Source organism: Phodopus roborovskii, unplaced genomic scaffold (assembly GCF_943737965.1).
Source record: "Phodopus roborovskii unplaced genomic scaffold, PHOROB, whole genome shotgun sequence".
Taxonomy (NCBI): Eukaryota; Metazoa; Chordata; class Mammalia; order Rodentia; family Cricetidae; genus Phodopus; species Phodopus roborovskii.
This window is the reverse complement of record NW_026126446.1, coordinates 646,383-661,399: the sequence shown is the minus strand read 5'-3', so window position 1 is coordinate 661,399 and position 15,017 is coordinate 646,383. Positions and strand designations below refer to the sequence as shown.

Genomic DNA, 15,017 nt, shown 5'->3' with positions numbered 1-15,017 from the left:
CGTTCCTGGACACTCAATTTCTGCTTCTCTCCAAAGTTCAGAGATCACGTGCGCCACCCCCAAAGAGTTGTATTTCCTGGGTTCCTGCATTAGCTCAGGGTTGGGTTCCATTGCGCCCTGCTGCTGATCTTACTCTCACTACAAAGACCTTTACCTCTGCAGTAAAATATATTTCTCCAACTTTTTGTCCTCTCCCGAAAGCAGTCCCTCACGTAGTTTCTAGAACACACTGTGTTCCTTCATTTTCGTCTTTCTCATCACGTGTTTCTCCTCTTTCGAATCCTAACGTGCTAAACTGGGTGTCCATCAAGCAGCTGTAACTTTTATTTTGTCACCCGATCAAGTATTTTTCACCCCGGGTGGACTGGCCCATGACTTGTCGCCCTTCAGTGCGGAGGCCACCACATCCCAGCTCTCAGTCCTGTTCAGGAAGAGACCCTTTCGTGTGGCCCTCGCCCTCTTTTGTCTCCCCAGAGACCCTACAAGTCACATTTGGCACCGCGACGTTTCCTCCCTAGCACAGTCCGTTCTTCCCCCGGACGTGTCGCGCGCGCAGCCGGTGCACCAGGCGCATCTACATCCCGGGACCCCGGTCCCGCTCCCTGCCGGGACCCCGCGCTCCGCTGCCTGCGCCGGAAGCCTCTGCGCCGCCCCTTCTCCGAGCCGCTGGCCTTATCTCTGTGCACAGGGGCCTCCGGGGAGTGGCGGGCGCCGGGAGGGAGCGGGCGGCATGGGCCGGGGCCCCCGGGGCACGCGTCGCTCTCTGGGTCACCAGGTGCTGCGGCTGCTGCAGGTCCTGCTGCTGCTCGGCCTGGCCCGCGGCGTTAGCGGAGAACCGGGCACCGACGGTGAGTGCGAGAACCCGGGCGTGCGGAACACTTTCCACTTAGCGCCTGGCGGCGCGGAGTCTGGGCGTGGAGTAATCGCGGAGGCGGAGCGGCGGGGAGCAATAAGGGCTGCCCACTCGGGGGACATTGGAGCGTGGGTGGAGGTGGCCTTGCTACAGCTCGCGCCTCCCGGGGTGGGTGAGGATGTGGGGAATGGCTCCGGTATGGGCAGCACTCCGGGTGGGAGCGTGCGGGAGGGTAGCTGTTTGTTGCCCCAGCTTCTGTCGTCGTGGTGGCTTTTGCAGGACAAATTCTTGATCTATAGCTGTGTTCCCCCACCCCCTCTCGCTCTTTTCATATTTTTCACTTCCACGAAGAACTCAATGTTAAGAATGCCAAGAAAGAAGTATAAGAAAGTTTATAGGAATAGAGGTCATTCTTTAGTTCAGTCATTCATTCATTAATCTATTTATCCATGCATCTGTGTATCCATCCATCCATCCATCCATCCATTCATCCATCCATCCATCCATCCATCCTAGAAAAGCCTTTTGATATCTTTCCAGTGTCAGATATAAACATGCAGTGTTGACTCTAGCAGTGCGCAGTCACGACGAGACAATTTGTCCGTGTTTTAGACAAATTGAAAATGCAGTGTTGACATGGTGAGATTTATCTGACACGGAGGATTCAGACAAGAACCCGAGGCGCCATTTACCCACAAACCTAATCAAAAGCAGAACCATATAAGTGCTCTTAGAAGGTATACCGGTTAGAAGAGGGAACAACTGTATCTTACTGGGAAGCCATTATGCATGAGATGAGGTAAGCTGAGCTATAGGGACCAGTGATCCTTGGATTTAGGAAAAGGAGGGAAAGGCATTCCATCCTTTAGAGAAGAGTACTGCCAGCTCTTTTTTTTTTTTTTTTTTAAACAGATTTGTGTAAAATGAGTGAATTCAACTTGGGAGACAGGCAGGAAGATTACCCTGGGTTCAAGGTCAGCCTGAGCTACAGAGTGAGTTCAAGATCAGACTGGTATACAGAGTGAGACCAAGCCAACAAACAAACAAAAACAACAAAGCAATGGCTGAATTCCAGACTGGGGACAATGTGAGAAAGCAGGGCACATAACATGGAAGGCAGGAACCAGAGATGGAAAAACAGGCTGGATTTCACAAGAGGGACTAGGTCATATAACTAACTGGAAGACCATAGGGCTTGGGTTTTATTGTTGCTTCATGGTGGGAAGTCACCAGGAGCCAGTGTGGGACACCATGTCAAACACCCAGTCTCTCACTACTGTTCCCTTAATGAAGCCAAACCCTGAATTCCCAGAGTGGTGGTTCATGCCTGGAATCCTAGACTTTGGGGTGCGGGGGGGGGGAAAGGAAGGAATGCTATGAGTTTGAGATCAGCCTGGACCATAGAGGGACATGTCTCAGAAACAAACACACACAAAACCCAAACATGAGCTAGAAGTGGAAGGGAAGTGGGATGAGAGAGGACTTTGAGGAGCACATTCCTGTCCTCCCAAATTCTCTTGTCTGGCACTATTGGTTTAGTTTGGCTTTTCAAGACAGGGCTTCTTTGTGTATCCCTGGCTATTCTGGGACTTTTCCCTGTAGATCAGGCCTTGAACTCAGAGATCTGCCTGCCTCTGCCTCCTGTGTGATGGGATTAAAGGCTGCCTGGTGACTTTCACCATCAATTTGGGTGTTTTGATGGCTCAGTTTTCTAGAATGGCTCCCTCCCGCCCACAACACCTGGTACTCCAGTAGGCTTTCTTCCTTCCCCCACTTGGTCTCTGTCTTAGTTAGGGTTTTGTTGCTGTGACAAAACACCTTGGCCATAAACAACTTGGGGAGGAGAGGGTTTATTTCAACTTACAACTCTCAGGTCACACTCAGTCACTGAGAGAAGTCAGGGCAGGAACCTGGAGGCAGAAGCCATGGAGGGGTGCTGCTTACTGACTTGCTCTCTGTGGCTTGCTCAGCCTGCTTTCTTGTAAGACCCAGGACCAGCAGCCCAGGGGTAACACCACCCACAGTGAGCTGGGCCCTTTAACATCATCATTAATGAGCAAATGCAGCACAGGCTTGTCCATGGGCCAGTCTAGTGGGAGAATTTCTCAATTGAGGTCCCCTTTTCCTGAATGTCTGACTCTAGCTTGTGTCAAGTTGACACAAGACTAGCTAGCAGTCTCCCATGAGAGTGTAAATGAAAAACCTATAGATACTTGAAACCTGTTTTAGGGTCTGTGTGAAGACTCCAGCCTAGGAAAGCATTAAGTGTGATTCATTGAATTATTGGGCTAAGTTGGCTGAACATAGCTGTCAGTCTCTCTGAATCACCTACAGTTTCTTCTCTTTTAGATGTGTTTGGTGCTATGGATTGAACTCAGGCTTTTGCATGCTAAGCGTTTGGAAGGTCTTGGGTGATTTGGGGACATGAATTCAGGGCTGCCTCATTGTTCTCCTCTTATTAGGTTTCCTTTCATCCACAAACAGAGAATCCAGTTCTACAAAAATCTCCTTTTCTGAAGGTAGAAAGCATGGGGGTGGGTGGGAATGATCCTCCTGTCTCAGCCTCTGAGGTGCTGGGAATTATAGAGGTGTGCCACATGTCCAGCTCAAGGATGGGTTCTTGGGGCAGAGCTAGTTTAGATGGTAGATGTAATAAATGGAGAAAGATGCAGCAGCCAAATGAATGGGAAGCCTGGCCTAATATGGCACTGAGGAAATCAGAAGAGAGAAAAGCCTTTGGACTTGGTGACTCTGGCTGGCAACACAGGGTTGCTTGGAGAAGTTAGAAAGAAAAGAGGTGTACCCTTCAGCTGGGTTGGCCAGGCCAGTGCAGGATTTGGGGAAGCGCAAGCCCATCTACTAACGCGTCAGAGTTATATTTCGGAACCAGGCTGGCTGCTCTCGCTTCCTGGAAGTCCACTGAGCACTGTCCACTTCTGTTGGATGCCGTGGCCATGCATCTCTTGCCCACTGTTGAGTGTGACTTTGTTATTAGAGCAAGAACCCCTTGTGAAAAGGGGGTTGTGGTTCAAGTTTCAAATGTGATGTGGAGAAAACAGAACCACCCAAATGGTAGCAAGCAAATGAAGACTGTTAATGGCTGTAGCAAGGGAGTCAGCCACTATCACCTGAATTTGGGGTGGGGTGACTGCAAAGCTGGCAATTAGGGTGGGAGAGCCTTACGGGACCATAAAAGGGAGGGCTTTGGGGATGTCTAGCCTGGGAAGTGGTGGCTGTTTACTAGTAGTCATTTATAGGTATTTGTCTTTCTCTGGTTGGTCTGGTTGTGAGTATGTGTGTGGTTGTGTATGTATGTGTGCATATGTTTATGTGTTTCTTTCTGTGTATGCTTATGTGTGTGTTATTGCGGATGTGTATACTGTTTGTGTATGTGTGTGTTGTTTTTTTGTGTGTGTATACATGTGTATATACACATGTCTTTTTCTTGAGACAGGATCTTCCAGTGTAGCTACTGTGAACTCCCGATTCTCCTGCCTCTGTCTCCGAGTGCTAGATAAGAGCCATGTGCTGCCATTGCTAGCTTCTTGGTTGCTCGTGAAGATCCCCCACTAGTAGCCTGTGCTGAGTTACATTTAGTAGGTGGAAGATGCTTTGGGGGGAGTGAGCTGAAGCCTGAGTTTGAGTGAAGCGGGGAAGCATAAACCGAGGAGCAGGAGGGTGTTGGTGAGTGGGTGGGGTACCTGGCCCCAGGGGATGTCAGGGGTTGGCAGTGGGTGAGGAAGGGTGGAACCAGTCTGTCCTGTTCTCAGCCTTTCCGTGGCTTGCTCCTAGTCTGGGAGTGGCTGTGGGACTTGTTGGCTCAGGCCTGGCTGGGTTCCAGAGGACCATGGTGGAGGAATGACGGCCAGCACTGGGGAAAGCCCACTGCATGAAGTGCACCTGTCATGTGTTTCTCGTAGGCGTGGTCACCACTCTGTCCTCATGAGTGTCGGCAACACAGGGGGCTAGAGTGGATGGTGTCAGAGTGGTGGAGAGTTGCTTAAGTTGAGGAGTGAGATGAGACTTGATGAAGGACTTCCACAGTGCCTTGCCTTCCACTCCCAGGAACTGCCATGCTCTTCCCGTTCAGTCTAAGATGGGCTCCCGGATGTCTGCAGCTATGATGAGCAAGCTATCTGTTGGATTTACAAAACAGTGTGCCGGGCTAGGGGTGTAGCTCAGTGTGGTTCCATCCCCAACACCACCAAAAATAAAAACATGTAAAAACTCACAGCGTGCTGGAGGAGGTGTCAGGTGTGAGGCAGTGTGACAGAAGAATAGAGTGGGCTGAAGCAGTGACTGTGAATAGCATCTCTCGGGTGTGTTTAAGGGGTTGCTGTGCAGGTTGGCTTTGTCAACTTGATACAAATCTAGACATATCTGAGAAGAGGCAATCTTAATTGAGAAATTGCCTCCATCATATTGGCCTGTAGACAAGTCCATGGGGGCATTTTCTTGATTAATGATTGATGTGGGAAGGCCCCACCCATTGTGGGCCGTGCCATTCCTGGGCAGGTGATCCTGAATGCTGTGAGAACATAGGTTGAGCAAGCCAGGAGGAGCAAGCCAGTAAGCAACATTCTTCCATGGCCTCTGCTCCAGACCCTACCTTGTGTTTCTGTTCTGACCTCTCTGGATGATAAACCACAAGCTGTTCGATGTTAATAAACCCTTTCCTCTGAGTTGCCTTTGATCATGGTATTTTATCATGGCAGCAGACATCCTAACTAAGACAGCTGGTGTATTCAAGAGCAAGAGTGAGTTGCTGGGCTGAGGTATAGCTGTTCTTGGATGATGTGATCAGGAGGGCAGGAAAGAAGCAAGAGGGTGGAGAAGGCACTGAAGATGAACTTCCAGCATCCCAGTCAAGCTGTGCTCAGAAGGAAGGGAGGGTATGTGTAATGCAAGGAATGAATGCATAGCTTCAGATATAATAGTTTGTAGAACCCACCAGTCCATGGATAGGCAGGCTTCTGTCTACACAAGGTCTTGGTTTGGATTTCTGCTTCAAGTAGTCATCCGTTTCTCTTCCTCTTAGTATATTTGGTTGTCTACTGGCTAACTAACCATTGGTGCTAGTTCCTGTTGGTAGAAGATGAGTGGTAATATTACAGCATTGAATGAGCATATGGCTTTCCACATGCTAGCTCATTTATTCTGTGATCATCACAGTAACCATGAGATGGGTTTGATATCATGTTCACTTATGGGAAAACAAACATATAGAGATTATCAAGACCAACCCAGCTAGCAAATGGCTATTGAACTGTATCCCCTAGTTTATAACCACTGTGCTAAACACCAGCATTACACCTTACATGGCTGTCCCTAGAAATAATACACTATATGGACATGGACATATTTGTGTGATTTATCTCTTAATTTGATAATGCTTTAGCATTCACTCAACATTTCTATCTCTCACCTCCTATTCCTCCCCTAATCCTTTTTTCTCTACCCCCTTTCTCTTTCTCCTTTTTTGCTGGATGGTCTCATGTATGTAGCACAGGCTGGTTTTGAACTTTATGACCTTAGACTCCTGACCCTTCTGCCTCGGCCTCCTGAGTGCTGGGGTTGCAGCATGAGCACCTGGGATTAAGTATACTGGAGATCAAATGCAGGGCTTCAGGTATGCTAGGCAAATACTCTACCAATTGAGCTGTCATACCGTAGGTGCTGAGAACCAAACTCAGATCCTCTGCAAGAACAGAAAGTGTCGTTAATCAATCGATGAGCCAGTTCTTCAGCAATTGTTATTATTATTTTTCTCATTTTCCTTCTCTTATTTTCCACTTCCCTTCACATCGTATAGGTAATATACTGTCAGCATATCAAGGTCTGAAGGAGGCACATCTCATAGGGCTGGAATTAGGGACAATGCTCTGTGAAAGTGTTAATCTGTTAAAATGGTTAAATGTATTTAACCCCTTAGGGGATACTGCTGCTCTGCCTGTTATCTCTCTGACCTGGAGTCATTTTTTTTTTTTTTTTTTTTTTTTTTTTTTTTTTTTTTTTTTTTTTTAAAGCAAACACTGCATCTGCTCAAGCAGGTTGGTGAATATCCCGTTCCTGTCTCCTACACATGTCTTTCCAGGTACCCAGGGACTCTTTGTTTCTTCCTCCTTTGTTTGCTCTCAACACCTACTTTAAGATTTATACTTTTGAGTTGGGCATTGGTGGTGCACATCTTTAATCCCAGCAGAGGCAGGAGGATCTCTGTGAGTTGGAGGACAGCCTAGTCTACAGAGCAAGTGGCAGGGCAGCTAGGTTTACACAAAGAAACCCTGCCTCGAAAAACAAAGCAAAACGTAAGAAAGAAAACATAAGAAATTCAAATATTCTGCAGTATGTTTTATGTATACCATTATGCATTTCAGTTTGGACATCATCTTTGTCTGGTGAATGCCTTAATGCGTAAGTGATTTTCTTTGGAGGAGGCTAGATGTAGATTTTTGGTTTTTTTTCCATATAATAATAATTAAAAAAATCCTTACATGTACATTTAGTACCACATCAGATAGTGTTCTTTTTTCTTTAGCAACTCCATATGGTTTAATTTATTTATTTGTATTTTATGTACATTGATGTTTTGCCCATATGCATGCTGGGTATCAGATCCCCTGTAACAGGAGTTACAGACAGTTGTGAGCTGCCATGTGGTGCTGGGGATTGAACTCAGGTCCTCTGGAAAAGCAGCCAATTCTCTTAAATGTGGAGCTATCTCTCCAACCCCTAGACATAGATTTTGCTTTGAAAGTTTTATTCCATTATTCCATGATGGTCAGATAATATTTCTTTTTTCATTTTTATGGTCATGAGATATGTATAGATATTCCATGGTTAATTCGGTATCAGTAACCATTAGTTATTTGATTTGTTTCTATGTTATCTGGTTTTATTTGTATTTATTGTTTAGCCTTTGTTTGATAGACTTTCATTTTGCCTGGACTGGCCTCAAATGTGTTTTTTTTTTTGTTTGTTTTTTGTTTTGTTGTTGTTGTTAGTAAAATAAAAAACAAAAGCAAGGAACATGAATGAGAGTATTTAGGAATCTCCCAGTTTTTGTTGGTCTCCTGCCTGGAACAGCCTGAGGGCTAGCTGTATTATCTGAGTAGGGATGAAGCCAAGACTAGGATGAAATTCTATGCTGGAACATTTTCCTTACTAGGCCACTCCTGAAATTACAGAGACACAGGCAGAAACTTGATATTCTATGTAGCCTTGAGTAGAAATTCTGTTTGATTTCTCCATTCGGTAAATTTAGATGTTTTAAGAGTTTTGGCTTCAAATATTTCTGTTGTTTATCTAAATAATAGGGGTCTATTTGTTCTGTTGGGACTTGGTTGTTATCTCCCTGATATCTTAAACACACTGACTTCTTCCCCAAAGAGAAAGAGATAGAGTAACAGGCAGATGCATCCCCCTCCCTTGTGTTTGCTTTTAGAGCTGTAGCAAACCACATTTTAGATTTATTTTATATGTATGGGTGTTTTGTCTGCATGTATGTGTGTACACCATGTGTGTATAATGCTCACAGAGGCCAGAAAAGAGGGCATTGGATCCTGAGACTGGAGTTCCAGGTGGTTGTGAACCACCATACGAGTTGTAGGAATTGAACATGGATCTTATGGAAAAGCAGTCAGTGCTTTTAAACCTCTGAGCTCTCTCTCCAGCCCCTATTTAGATCTCTTTATCCAGCCGCTAAAAGTATGTTGAGTGTCTGTATTGTGCTGTAAAAATCATATTGAACAAATGTCATAATCCTCATCCTTGAGTGTTTAATTCATAGTTCCAAGAGAAGATTAGACATATTGATAGATTAACATTATTGTTTGGAGTATTTATATTTTGTGGGAGATTAGAAGATATGTACACCTTTCCTTTGGAGTGGGAAAGACTTCAGAGAGAATGAGGTATTTTGGCTGGCTCCTGAAAATAAGAGTGGGTTCCAGACAAGTAGAGAAGAGAGCATATGCATTCCAGGTGAAGGGAGCATCGTGACCGTGACAACAAGGATGACAGTAGATACCAGATCGTCGATCAACAGTTGTCCCTTCCGCCTGGAAGGTCCCATACACTTGGAGTTTGGGAACATGGAGCTGGAGGAGTTGATGAGGAGACAGATGGTGAATAGTGCTGATTGACAGAGGAATTTCTTTATTTTTTGTGGGCAGTGAATCACTATTGAAAGTCTTAAGGATGAGATTTGAACTTGACCTGTTTTATTTTGGTATTCAAGTTTAGTCTATTGACTACACATATCTCTCCTTTAACTTCCTGTTTCTGAAACCTGTGATTTCTGATTCAGATTTAGATGTTTGTGCCACTTGCCATGAACATGCCACATGCCAGCAAAGAGACGGGAAGAGGATCTGCATTTGCAACTATGGGTTCTGGGGCAACGGGAGGACACGGTGTGTTGGTAAGTTTCAGTGGTGGCTTAAGCTAAAAATTTGAATGAAAACCAAAGGTTCTGCTTTGAGTCAGTATCCATGTAGGGCAAACATTGTTATTTTGTTCACATGTTTTTCTTAATGGATTTTTGCTAGTTGGTTTTATTGTTTAGATGTATCCTTTTCCTGGTGCTTCCCAGGAAGAACCCCTCATGTTAGATGTTATTGACCTGAACTCTCTGAAACTCTTTGGCCTACACAGATTTGAAGTCTGTTTTATGTTCTGTGTTTAACTTAACAACAAAAGCAAATATTACATTTCTTAATTTCTCAGATTGTTTTTATGTAGAACTTTTTATCTTAATTCCATGGAAGAAAACGAAGCCTTCTTTTCTATTGGGAGTTTTTGATTAGTGGATAAGATGAGTAACTTATGTTTATATCTTATGTTTATCCGCACCTGTTCTCTGATATTTTGTAGTTGTGACCCTTTAGGATGACTTATAGAATACTTTAAGATGACTTGAAGGTTGATTTGAAGGTTGATTAGATCAGATTCAAGTAAGATTCTTTTTTTTTTTTTCCTTCTGGTGTCCATGCCAGGACAATCACAACACTGAGATTCAAGCACAATTCAGAGAGAATGTCATAACAACTTAATTATAATAAATGTGACAGTAACTTCTCAGTTTTGACCTTTTAGCGGTGGATAGGCAGTATCTATACCCTTGTTATAATACCTTTGTGTTGATTTTTGTGTGAGTGAGTATGTGTGTGTGTTGCATGTGTCTGGTGTATGCACATGTATGTGTATGTGTATGGAGAGGTAAGTGCAGAGGCTAGAGGAAGATGTTGGATTTTCTTTGTCACTGTCCATCTTGAGACAGAGTCTCCCATTGAAGCTAGAGCTAGGCTGTCAGCCAAGAAGCACTAGTCCTCCTCCATGGTCATGTTTGACTTTCCTTCCCCCTCCCTCCCTCCCTCCCTTCCTCCCTCTCTCTCTTTTTTGACAGGGTCTCTCTACATAGCCCTGGCTGTCCTAGAACTCACCACATAGCCCAGGCTGTAGACTACCTGTCTCTGATTCCTGAGTGCTAGGATTAAAGGTGTACACCACCAGGTCTGGCCAAGCCTAGCTTCTTACGGAGATTCTGGCTGGGGCTTTGAACTTAGGTTCTCATGCTTGTCATCAAATGCTTTTAACCTGCTGAGCCATCCCCCTAGCCCTTTGTCCTGATGTGAATTTTCTTTTCTTTCTTTCTTTTTTTTTTAACTCCTTAAAGAAAAATAACAATTCAATCCTGCATTAAGTCATATTCCAAAAGTTGGGTGAGTCACATTCCATTTCACAGATCAAAGCTTCCCCTGGGACCCACCATTCCCATCCTGCAGGTGGGTTTTCACGTGCTGTGACCAGTCTATCTCCCTCTATATTTTCCCATAATATTGTGGCTGCTCTGCGGTCAGGTTCCTTAGGGAATTTCTTCTACTTTCCCCCCACCAGTTCTTGTTCCTTTGCTAGCAGCTGAAGTTGAGGAGTTAGGCAGGCTTTCCTCAAAGGCAATGGTTTCCCAACCTGTGGGTTGTGACCCTTTGGGGGGGAATCAAACAACCCTTTTTCAGGGATTGCTGAAGACCATTAGAACACACACACATTTACGTTAGGATTCATACTAGTAGCAAAATTATAGTTAGGAAGTAGCAATGAAAATCATGTGTGGTTGGGGGTCACCGCAACATGAAGAACTGTGTTAAGAGGTCACAGCATTAGGAAGAGCGAGAACCACTGTTGTATGTAAGGAGTAAGGTTTTCCTCCCGCCACTGGTCTTGTCCCACCGCCGCACCAGCCCCAATTAACACACAGAGACTCTGTATTAGATATAATTCTGTTGGCCAGTTACTTGTTTCTTATCGGCTAGCTCTGTCTTAATTGTTAACCCATTTCTGTTAATCTAATATTTCCACGTGCTCTTACTGGAGAGCCAGCTCGCATCCTATTCTCTCCAGACTCTCCATCTTGACTCCTCCTCACCTCTTCCTCTTTGTCTCCTAGTCCTTCCTATCTTGCTTTCCTATTGGCCAACAGTGCTTTATTCATTAACCAGTATGAGAAACATATTTACAGAATGACATCTCCCATCAGTTGTAAGGGATTTTTCGTCTCCTGGATGCTAGCTGTGCTCTCGATTGCCCTTTAACTTCTAAGCAATAGTGCATGTCTTAGGAGAGAGCTTCACGACTTCTCTGTATTTGTCCCACTGGTCACTGCCTGTCTTAGTACCTGGACTGCTATGTGCACAGTGAAGGTTGTAAGTGAGGTTACCTAAGGTTGCCTAAGGTACCATCATATTGCATTATGTCAAAGGACTTAAGACTTCTAGATCTTTCTACAAACCTAAGTAGCCCAATTGAAACCTTCAGGGAAATATTGTCTTTCTTAGTTTAAATGAGACATGTCCCCTCTAGGCTTGGGTATTTGGACACTTAGTCCCTAGTTGTTGGTGCTCTTTGGCGAAGGAGTACAGCCTTGCAGGAGGAAGTCTGTCATTGGGGGTGGACTTTGAGGGTTCGTAGCTGTACCCTCAAAGAGAGGAATCTTCTAGTTTTCTCTCTCTGCTTCATGCTTGTGAAGATGTGAGCTCTCAGCTTCCTGCTCCAGCAGCAATGCTGGCTGTTTGCTGCCATGCCTCTACACCGTTGAAACCATAAAGTGAAATAAACTTTTTCTTCTTCTAAGTTGGCTTGTCACAGTGTTCTATTGCAGGAGTAGGAAATTAATAACGAAGACATGTTCTGAGAAATAACAACAAAGGGGCAGGGCACAGGTTGGCTTGTTCCTGAAAGTTCTGTGTAGCATTTGTCAGCTGGGCTGTGCACTTGACCTACCTGTGGCTTGAGTGTTCAGTTGCCCGATCTCTCAGGCAAATCTTAACACAGATAATTGTACCTGTAAGTTGTGTGCTAGGTTCAGTTGAACAACTACAAGGGTGCTGGTTATAGTAGCATACCCCTGTGCTGTGCAGGCCAAGGCTGGATGATTTGAAGTCTTAATGTAATGGATTACATAGCAAGATCTTATCTCAAAACAAAAACAAAAAAGCAAAAAACAAAACAATAACATTTTTGGTTTATTGTTTTATTTATGTGTACATGTGTATCTGAGTATGTTTGTATACATGAGTGCAGTGATTGTAGAGACCAGAAAGAGGCACTGGATCCCCTGAAGCTGGAGTTACAGGTGGTTGTCAACTGCCTGTTTTGGGTGCTGGGAACTGAACTATGGTCCCTGCAAGAGCAGCAAGCGCTCTTAGCTGCAGAGCTCTCTCCAGCTCTAACAATATATTCTAAAAGGTCATATTAAAAAAAGGGAAAAAGAGGGGCTGTTGAAATGGTTTGAAAATTGTGTTTCAGGGCTGGAGAGCTGGCTCAGTGGTTAAGAGCTTTGGCTGTTCTTCCAGAAGACCCAGGTTCAATTCCCAATACCCACACTGTCTGTAACTCCAGTTCCAGGGGATCTGACACCCCCACACAAACAAACATGCAGACAAAACACCAATTCACATTAAAAAACAAACAAACAAACTTGTGTGGTACATAATTAGGTCCAGATCCTTCTAGTCTGGAAAGCTGTTGTCACAGAGTAGGGATACTCTGTGAGAGAACTCTGGGTAAGACCCATGATGTGGATAGGAGGTTTCTGTGTGAGTCATTTCTATGTATCCATCTGCAGATAAAGATGAGTGCCAATTCGGAGCCACTGTGATCTGTGGGAACCACACATCCTGCCACAACACACCTGGAGGGTTCTACTGTGTCTGCCATAAAGGCTATCGAGCTACAAACAACAACAGGACATTCATTCCCAACGATGGCACTTTCTGTACAGGTACTAAACGGAGCTGTGATGTGGGGATGACCACTTGTGACAAGACAGAGTCGTGGTGGGAAGCCTTGAACTTGGACATAGACTAAGTACTATTAGAGAATTAGTGCTAATATCATGTGTTGGCTAGCTTTATGTCGACTTGATACAAGTTAGAGTCATTTGAGAAGAGGAAACCGCAATTGAAAAAAATGCCTCTGTAAGACTGGCCTATAGGCAGACCTGTCAGGCATTTTCTTGATTAGTGACTGATATGGGATGGACCAGCACACTGGATGGTGCCACCTCTGGGCAGGTGTTCCTGGTTGTTGTAAGACAGCGGGCTGAGTGAGCCATGAAGAGCAAGTCAGTAAGCAGCATCCCTCCACGGCTTCTGCTTCAGTTCCTGCCTCCAGGTTCCTCTCCCGACTTCTCTCAGTGATGGAGTGTGGCCTGAGAGTTGCAAGATAAAATAAACGCTTTCCTTTCAAAGTTGTTTGTGGCCATGCTGTGTTATCACAGCAATAGAAACCCCAACAAAGATGGGTTAGTTGGGATAATGTTATTGTGGCCTATAGAATGCTATCATTTTGAGAGATGCTGAATTGACTGGGGCATTATTATGAAGTATTTTGTGTTATGATTTCTGTGAGATGTCTTAAATGACAAAACATGAATAGCAATTGAATAATTTTATTGGAGGGTGGTCACCTGGTAATTGATTGTACTGTTTTTATGTGTTTAAACATTTAAACTTTTTAATGTTTGTTTATGAGTATGTGTGTTTGTGTGTGCATGTATGATGTGTACATATATGGTGTGTGTGTGTATGTGTGTGTGTGTATGCACAGTATGTGTGTGGGGGGCTGCAGTCAGAGATCTATCTTCAGGAGTTATGTTTTTTCACTGCAGGTCGTGGTTACTAGGAACTCAGGTTATTAGGCTTGAGCAGTAGGCTCATATACTCACTGAGCTATCTTGCCTGTCTGTATTTAAACCTTTTCACAATGAAAAATGAGGCTGGCCTCTCTGGGGACAGTGTGTCAGCTATATGTTCTTGTAACCAAGCACAACAACCACTAAGCACTGAGGGTTTCTGTGCCTCAGAGGAGGGTTAACATTGCCACGAAGGGGGAGTGAGGAATGTGGCTTTTGGCGACAAGTAGCCTTGTTGGTGAGATTCCTAGGCATATATTTGTAATGAGTATTGTTTTTCTGCCTGATCTTGGTCTTGTCCCGCGGCCGCGCCAGCCCCAAATAACACACAGAGACTCTGTATTTGATACTATGCTGTTGGCCCGGTTACTTGTTTCTTATCGGCTAGCTCTGCCTTAATTATTAACCCACTTCTGCTGATCTATGTATTTCTCTTACCGGGGAGCCGGCGGCATACTGCTTTCTCCAGACTCTCCATCTTGACTCCTCCTTCCTACTTCCTATTTCCTCCTTGTCTCCTAGTCCCTCCTATCTTCCTTTCCTATTGGCCAACAGTGCTTTATTATTAACCAGTATGAGAAACATATACAGAATGACATCTCCCATCATCTCCTCTTTTCTGTCTAAATAAAAAGAAGGGTTTTAACCTTAACATAGCAAAATATATCACATAACAGTTATCAAATAAGAATCACAGTCAACAATATTTAGTCCATTAACATTTAGCAAGATTTAAGAAAATATTTCATCATCTATCCTATCTTTGTGAGTCCAAAGTCCTATATGTAACTTATCTTTAAGCTTAACTAAGGAATACTATAACCATAACTATCTGTCTTCAACTCCTTTAAAGACCACAGAAGGATAATATATAAGCTCTAGATATGACAGAGACAACTCACTGCCTGGTCACCCGAAGTTGTTTTGTAATCTTCCATCTTTAGTCCATAGGCCATAGTGTGTCTGGCAGAC

General features: G+C 44.4%; 1 protein-coding gene across 1 annotated transcript in view; it reads left to right on the top strand.

Annotated features, from left to right (window-relative positions):
* Nucleotides 1-609: 609 nt before the first annotated feature.
* Nucleotides 610-15,017, top strand: part of Susd1 (sushi domain containing 1) — a 105,325-nt gene continuing 90,917 nt past the window's right edge. The window contains exons 1-3 of the mRNA XM_051187877.1: nt 610-848; nt 9,162-9,275; nt 12,978-13,133. Coding sequence (XP_051043834.1) covers nt 731-848; nt 9,162-9,275; nt 12,978-13,133 — 388 coding nt within the window. The 5' untranslated portion in view covers nt 610-730. The remainder of the gene's footprint in view (nt 849-9,161; nt 9,276-12,977; nt 13,134-15,017) is intronic.